The sequence below is a fragment of the Oreochromis niloticus genome, linkage group LG20 (assembly GCF_001858045.2).
Source record: "Oreochromis niloticus isolate F11D_XX linkage group LG20, O_niloticus_UMD_NMBU, whole genome shotgun sequence".
Lineage (NCBI taxonomy): Eukaryota > Metazoa > Chordata > Actinopteri > Cichliformes > Cichlidae > Oreochromis > Oreochromis niloticus.
In genome coordinates this window covers 35242129-35251043 of record NC_031984.2, presented here as the reverse complement: position 1 = coordinate 35251043, position 8915 = coordinate 35242129, and the positions used below count along the sequence as shown (strand labels likewise).

Genomic DNA, 8915 nt, shown 5'->3' with positions numbered 1-8915 from the left:
TAAACGTTTACTCCTCGCTCCACGAGGGGTAATTCATTTTTTCAAAAAAACCCCAAAAAAACAACAACTCTCCACCACCACGGCTGTGCTCTGAATGCTAGGATAGGGTGGACCACGAAGGATACATCCGACCCGTCCTTCAAACCTGGGAAAAGGAGGCCACATTTGGAGGAGTCTTCAAACAGCCTTCGTCGCCTCGCTGTGACGTAATTGGCCTTCAAGGATGCAGCCCCTGAACTAGGACACTGTATATGCCTAGGGGCCGGCCCTGGTACAGAGGCCCAGGGGTCAAATCGAGAAAACCAACAGGATTAGGTTGTCTAGTCCTTGTTAGAATTGGCTCAACACATTTATTTTTATTTATAATATAAATGGAATGCTGTATGATATCACTGCCGAATGAATTCTTTGATCTCAATAAGGAAACATGCTGGGGAATCAAACGTAGAAAATACAAAATATGTATGCACATATTTTCCTTTACAAAAATAGCATGAACAGGAAGAGAGTTATGTTTACAGCTCAGTTTCCACTCCCTGGTGTGTTGCAGTTGATTTTACCCTGAGCATGTTTCATCATGTTTTTCATTCTAACAAACGTCCTCTCAGGACAACAGAACCAAGTCATCTGCTACATTTTCAAGCAGAAATGGTTCTGAGGATGGGAGGGAGGCAACCTCCCTGACTAGGTCCTCCCCTCCTGCTGCCTTTTATAAGACTGCAGGTCTCCCAAAGCTTGTCTACACAGAAAGGATGTGCTCCTTGTGCTGTCCCCGTGCCAGACCACAGACACTCCAGGTAGGGCTTTGCCTCACATCTTTTAGGTGGGATAGAAAAGAAACATACTGTATTTTAGATGGTGTTTTAAACATTGTTGCTTGTCATTATTTTATTTTTTTAATTTTTAATTTTTTTTATAAAGAAAAAAAGCTCATCTTTCTAAACTAAATGTTGAAGTCTGCAGAAGCACTACATTCCAGGAATCCGTTATTAGCTAATTATTAATTTCCTGAGTCTTAGTGAAAAAACGTGTGTATAGTGTAAGTAGTAAATGGTAAATGGCCTGTATTTATATAGCGCTTTCTAGTCCCTAAGGACCCCAAAGCGCTTTACATATCCAGTCATTCACCCATTCACACACACATTCACACACTGGTGATAGCAAGCTACGTTGTAGCCACAGCCACCCTGGGGCGCACTGACAGAGGCGAGGCTGCCGGACACTGGCGCCACCGGGCCCTCTGACCACCACCAGTAGGCAACGGGTGAAGTGCCTTGCCCAAGGACACAACGACCGAGACTGTCCGAGCCGGGGCTCGAACCGGTAACCTTCCGATTACAAGGCGAACTCCCAACTCTTGAGCCACGATTTTACTACTACTTAGTAGTAAAAGAAGTAAGAAGTAAAAGTAAATGGGGAGCTATCTTTCCAAGGCCACTGGTCATATTTCCTAACGCTCCCTCTGAGCCTTTAACAATAGAGACAATAGTATGACCTGTCATTTAATTCTGCAGTCTACTCTCAACAATATCAGAAGATATGTGTTGGTTACTGAAGGTTATCAATCTGTACTGTACAGAATGTCTACTCTGACGTGGTGATTATATCAGAGATCATAGTGTTCCCACTTTTTTGTTTTGTTGTCTTTGTTTAGTTAAATTAATCCAGTGGCTAGAGTCGAACTGACAGTTTGGGTAGTGTGCTTGGGGAAGGATGTTTGATGTTTCAGTTCAACTATGGCCTAAACAATCCAAATGTTTCACTATTAATGAAATATTCAAGGATATCACCTCATTGTACAACAAAAATACCATTAATACACTATTCTGTGGTAAAATCAGGATCATAAATAAATGTACAGCCATAAGTATTTGGACAATTGTACATTTTTTTTGCAATTTTGCCTCTGTACACTGCCACAGTGGATTTAAAATGAAATCATTAGGATGTGGCTGAAGTACTGCTGCTTTAATTCAACAGTTTTAACCTATTAATGCATTTTCATACATACTGCCCATTTTCAGAGCCCCAAAAGTAACAGGGCAAACTAACATCATTTAGACTATAATGGTAGTTCTTAATACTTGAATTAAAATCATTTGCAGTCAGTGACTGCTTCAGGTCTCGAACCCATGGACATCAGCAGATGCATTTTTCCTTTGAGACGAGCTGCTGGACCTTTACTGCAGCTGCCATCAGTTGCTGTTTTTGTGTGGGTCTGTTTGCCTCTTCATTAACTGAAAAGCCAGCAGCCATCCATGCCAGTGACACAAAGATGCATCCACTATGATTGTGTGCTGTCCCTCTTTGTTGCCAATATTTAATTTATCCAAAGATGTTTATGCTGTGCAGGCTGTATTTAAATTCATGAAGCCGTGTCTTGTTTACAGACTTGGGTCGTTGGTTTGTCTTGCTGTGTTCTTGACTTGAGTCAGTCAGCTTTAGATGTCTTCTGTGGTTTTTCGGGCATTTTGGTGTTGCTAAGCTGCACAGTGCGTTCCTGCTTGAAGAGGTTCAAAAGTCATTCATGCAATGTCAACAGAATTTCCCTGATATCCATCATTGTACTTTCAGTCTAATGATGTCTTCCTTTATTTGCATTGAGATTTCTTTGGACCTAATATTGAAACTTGCACTGGATGGTTATTCAAAGACACCAGTCAGAAACTATTAATGGAACAGGCCTCTCCTTCTTGTCAGTCAGTTTCATTTACTTTTTGAACATTTGGAGTGTCAAAAAAGGAGGAATATGTATAAAAATGGTGGCATTTCCTAAACACTTAATCTGTCTCATATTCTGGTTTTCTTCTTGTTTCCAGGTGCTGTGTGTGCAGATCTGCATGTTTTACTCCAGCATTTGTCTGGTAAGCTGGCCACTGTGTGCAGAGACAGCCAAAGTCCGATGTGGCTCTGACCTGCTCAGTGACCTCATGTTTGTCTGTGGGGACCGTGGAATCTATTTACGTGAGTCTGCCTTAAGTACAAGCTGTGGCTTTACTGTGAGTTTGATGCGTCAAGCAGCAGGATGGGCCCACATTACTCAGCTTTCTTTAGTCATTAGTCAAATTGAGGACTAGCAGCTGAACTTTTTTTAAAAACTAAAAGCTCCAGGTTTAAATCTGTAAAGATGCACTGACACAAGTGTGCTAATGTGCTTAGTTTCCTTTTCTGAAGTTTATTTCATGAGTTTTTTCACCTGTTTGTTCATTCGTGTTTTGAAAGGTGCTAAGGTGAGATACTATATTAAACAACAAATTACCAACATTTTGAATGGTGCAATCATAACTACAAATGAAGGTAATTTTACGGATGTATTAAATGTAATAAAGGTTTGATAATAGCTAAACACACTGTTATTCTCCCTATAATGAGGATTTAAACTTTAATTACTTCCACTGCACAGTACTCGTACCAATGCAGTTACCCACTGCACTTTTCACCTGGTTACCTTTGCTCTCTTCTAACCAAGGCAACCCTCTGCATCTGCTATCAGACTGGTGGCAGTGCATCAAAATAGCAGGATACTCCCCAGGACACTGTGCTTCTGTGTGATAGTCTTATTGTTAAAACAGTGTTATCTGAGAGCAGTACAAAGGTACAGAGAGGGAGCAGAAGCAGCCGCAGATATGCTCTTTCAGAAGCACTCTGTTCTTTGGCCTATATCGTGATTATGCTAAAACTTTTGCATGTTTCATGTTTCGTTTATGCCAGAAACAGCAATGCCAGTATTAAACATGACTACATCTGGAATGTAATGTTTACCATATTCACCAAGCTAGAGACATTCAAAGGTCTCGTCAAGAAAAGAAACATTAGAAATAAAGACTGAAAGAGGCTTTAAAGAAGATAAATTGTATTGATTTTTATTCCATCTTTTCAGGACAATGTGCTGCTTGTCATTAATCCATTCGCAAACACGCTAATGCTGACGAACACTTCAGTGCTCAGAGATGTTATGATTGAATTGTTCCTAATTGTGCACTGATAATATACAAAGGACAAAATATTCTACTTCTACACTGTAAACACATGTTTAAAATTAGAGAGAAGGCAAAGGTAATGATAATATATATAGGCTAAATCTGTGAAAAAGTGTTTATGAAACAATTTTTATCTTTAGTTTGTGAATATGTTTTGTTGTAAACTTATCATTTTTATGCATTTATTTTATGTTTTGTTTTCAGTGACATAACATTATAAACCATTTAAACAGAGTCGGTGTAATAGGTCAAGTCATTTGAGTTCTTTGCAGACAAACATGAAATCATCTGTAGATTTCATGTCTGTGCTCCAGAGGATAAATCCTGATGATTTTAAATGCACTTCATAATTGCCATCAGTTAAACACCAGGAAGGAATTAATCAGAGCATAAGTCATTTAAACTTCTAGGATGTTGATGTGGTCAGTTAGGTAGCAGAGGGGTTTTTTATTGGTTTCAGTTGCTTTGATGTTAATGAAATTAACAAAAGGTGCTCAAAGGTGCAGCAATAAGACAAGTCCCCAAGCACGAATGGTTTCAGGCCACTGATATTTTTCCTCCTCATCTTTTCTGACTGTTATGCATTTGGCTAGGTCATTGTTCCCACTGGTAGCATGAGGTGATACCTGGACCCAGCAGAGGTTATGCTGTTGGGTCCAGGTAATGTGGTCCCTTGCATCAAACCAGAAGGTTTGATGTGTCTCTCCCAGAACAGTGTAAAGCACACAGAAGAGATTCCAGGAGACGGGCATTTACTCTAGCAGAGCTGGACAGGGGTACAGAATGGTCTTTAAACCATTTGCAGGACTGGTATCAGCTCCTTCATGCAAGCAGAAATAGAAAGAGCAATGTCAGAGCTCTACAAAGAGCTCCAACAGGCCACTGGTAAGTGACAAAACAGAGACAAATTTAATGGGCCTGAGAGCCACCGTCCTCTAGTGTGCCCTGTGCTCACACCTGGGTACCCCTGGGGTTTGCCATAGAATACCAGAATTGAATACCAGAATCTGTCACATGTGCACAGGTTCAACCTGTGCACATGTGACAGATGTGAAAGGGTCTGGAGAAGCTGTGGAGAATGCTGCCCGCATCATCGTTCCACATGACTGGTCTGGTAGTGGGTCAGTGATGGTCTAGGAAAGCATGGGAGGGCCACATAGACCTCTACAGCTTAGATAACAACACTCTTGACTCTCACTGTCAGCTCTTATGCTGGTGCAGTGGGACCTAGCTTCCTCATGTGGTGAGAGTATACATGTAGTTGCTAGAGGATGAAGCACCTGACCCAAATCTGATAGTACCAATTTGAGTTGCTACAATAAAATTTCGGCTTAATGGACTAGCCCGCCACATATTTTTCACTTTGGTTTTTGGGATGTCTTTGAATTCAATGATGTGGCGTCCTTTTGTTCCCAACACGTTAATATCAGCATAGATGATTTTGTCATGTTGAGAATGTGACCTGATGTGTTTTCAGAGTAAGCAGTGTATTATGTTAAAATAAAATAATAAATTGACTTGCTCTTATGCAGAAAAGTGTTTTTCCATTTAACACACACACAGACATTTAAACCCAAATGAACACATCAGGAAAAAGTCGGGGTTCAGCATCTTGCCCGGGGGTACTTTGGCGTGGAGACTGCAGCAGCCAGGGATCAAACCACCAACCTAACGATTAGCAGACACGCTCTACCTCCTGAGCCGCAGCCACGATAGTTCAACAATGACTGAATTGTCCGAGCACATTTATTCTCTGCAGATGAAGAAGTTGTTATGGCCACATAAGGGGACACAGTAAATTTTAAGCACCACTGTACTCTATAAAGGAGATTTTGTTTGACTGTAAAGCTATTGATAGCTAAAGGAAAGAGAAGAACGTCGTGTGTGACACGTCTCTCTTCTGCAGGTAAAGGCTTGTGGTCTGGTTATGGCGCTCGGCCCAGAGGGAAGGGGATAGTGGATCTGTGTTGCCTGTCATCAGGTTGTGAACTTCATCACCTTGAGATGTACTGTGCTAAACCAAAGATCCAGCAGACCACATATTCTCCATCCACAACACTACATGCAACAACACAGCCAAATTTGGTAAGATCTCTGTTGTTTAAATAAGTTCATATACCTTGTATCCATCCATTGTCTTCACCTTGTCCAGTTCAGATGAACAGGGTGAAGGTGGGAGCTTATTTCATGACAATACACCCCAAAGGTCGCACACAGAGAGAGAAACAATCATTTGTGCTTCACAAGTACAGTCAGTTTAGAATGACCACTTAGCCTAACCCCTATATGTGTTCAGGCTGTGGGAGGAACCCAGAATCCACTCCACAGTGGATGTGATCCAGGATCTTCTTGCTGTGAAGTGATAGTGCTAACCACTGCACCACTGTGCTGTTTAAGTTCACATTTGGCCTTGACATTATCGGAGGATTGATTACACTGGTTCAAAGAGAAACTAACTGGGCTTCACCCAAACTGGCTCATTGTATGAAATACAGTCAAGCCTGTATCCTTAGTCCCTGCTGACCTTTACCAAAGGTCACATTAGATCCCAAAGAACATTTCTAAACCAACTGTGGACTTAGTCTTCTGTCAGTGATCTGTGGTAGTACTGCAAGCATGTGATCCACAACTATTTCCATTTTTGATTAAATATCTAAAGATGGTAAAAAAAAAAAAGTGTTTATTTCAGAGCTGTGAAAAACACTTTCCTTCTTTTTCATATAAGCGTGTATTGTATAAGAATGCAGGAATATGTGCATATACCTACTGAATGTTAGACAGACTCATTGTCATTTAATAAATATATCAACACTAAGCCAGAAAATCAGGATTGGGAGATGTATTTTTTATATTGTGTTGTTTTCCTCGAACACACCTGTCACTATTAAAGGCATGCCTACCAAGTAAATCCAGACATGGTTTCAACTGGCCACAGACAAAAAAGTTTCAATTTATTGAATCCAAAACCACAAAAGTCACAAAGAAAAAGGCAGCATTCACTTTAGCAGAAAGTTTCACTGTCATGAAAGAGGAAAACAACCAGTTGGCACTGCAGCCACTAAAGACTTTGACCTTATGAGATGAATATTTATATTCCTGGATTTGGAATTCTGTAATAGTATTGCCAAGCCGGGGAAATTCTCTGGTATTGTAGTGATCCAGCACAATGTGTGTGAAGCACCAGAATATCAACAACAGTGACCACATAACACACACTCACAGCTGCATTGGAGGCCTTTAGCTCCTCATTATTTAATGAACTCTTTATTCTGATCTGTGTCTTGCAGTTCCAAGAAGTATCTCAGAAAAAACTTTTACAGTACCTGGGGCCTCCCAGCAGTCTGAAGAGGGAAGCATACAGAAGGAAACGGCAGCCTTCGCTTCGGCACAAAGTCAAAGGAGGAGGAGTGACCATGAAACAACAAGTCAGCCGACTACAGCCAATAAGAGCGCACTTTAAAGAATGATGGGTTTACAGTCCAGAGTTTGAAGATAATATTTATATTCCTCGAATTCTCCAACAGTTTTGCCAACTCACAGAAGTCCTCTGGTATAAAAGCAATCATACAGTGTATGTGTTTGAGTGTGTGCAGCGACTCGAACCTCTTATATGTTCATAGATAAAAGGTCACCTCACAAACTTTAGAAATGTAATCAGATTAACAGCAAACTTTCAATAACAACACAATAAACAGCAATCCATGTATGGTTAATGACAGTGTTTGGTTAACATCCAGCCCCTTCATGGAGAATATTTGGTTGTTTGTTACACTGATACATAAAAACAACTATTTTTCTAGATTTTGATTAAAGCAAAAGTCAGTTCTAACCACAGACAGGCCACCAGTAATTTGGTGAATGAGTAATGTTCAGGAAAAAAGTTACTCCTTTATGTACTTAGCATTATAGGCCTTCATTTTGTGCTCTAGATATCTTCACGTTAATGTGATCCGTGCAGCTAATGGAAATAACGTTTGTGGGGAGAGAAACATGAAGCAAATAACAGAAGTGATCTACTCATAAATGCACAAAACTCTTAGAGATTTTTTTTATCTATTTTGAGATGTTACCTCATCCTAGACCACCATAAATGCTTTTTCCTCTTTACTTACAGTAGACCTAATTCCCCTACATCTGCTCTAACTCATGAAAATATCTTCAGCAGCCCGATTCTTCACTATTCTTCTGTCTGTGCTCATCTGTTGGTGTGGTGTCTGTTAAGAAACATGCCAGCCACTATACCGTAGTTAATAGTTCTCATAAGCTTTTTTATGCACTCATAATCGGAATCCAAACACTTTGTTATGTACCCCACCTTGTGTGGAGTCACTTGTAGTTCACACTTATTTTGATGGCACTTGACTGACTTGACTAGCTTTAATATTTGTTTGGGTAAAAGACAAATTTTATCCACTGTGTGTTTATTGTTTGTGAACATATTTTGTGTAAATGTCTTTAAATGCATTCATTATTTATTTCACAATGAGCACGTAACTATAATAAATACTAAGCCTTATTTCATCTTTGGTGCTCTGTTATGCTTTACATTGTTTGGCTGTAAAAGTGACTTCAGGTTTGACTACAGAGTATTTTCAAATCTCACAACATTTTATGTTCATATAAATCTAAACAGAACTTGACACAACCTCCAGTTTCAATGTAATCTTAAGCTGCTGGCTCATTTTACTTTGACATAACTACAGTCATCACCAAAAGCCCTGAAGGTCATCTCTGGCCTCTGTGGATAAATAAAGAGCTGCAAGTCTTACTGATAGATTTGTGATTAAACAAAGTGTGCTCTTTGAAGCCACGCTGAAGTTGTGACCAGGTGTTCTATCTGCACGGGAGTGTCAGGTGCTATAACTCTAAAGAGTGCCTCCTACAGATTCCAGGAACAACATTGGAGCTCTGTGTCCAGAAGAGTGCAGAACCCTC

General features: G+C 40.2%; 1 protein-coding gene across 1 annotated transcript; it reads left to right on the top strand.

Annotated features, from left to right (window-relative positions):
• Window positions 1–741: 741 nt before the first annotated feature.
• Window positions 742–8498, top strand: LOC100534428 (insulin-like growth factor 3; the record flags this gene model as incomplete). The annotated part of the gene is given in 4 exon segments (NM_001279636.1): window positions 742–797; window positions 2820–2964; window positions 5887–6065; window positions 7268–8498. Coding segments are annotated over 4 exon segments (549 nt in total). The 3' UTR covers window positions 7448–8498.
• Window positions 8499–8915: the final 417 nt, after the last annotated feature.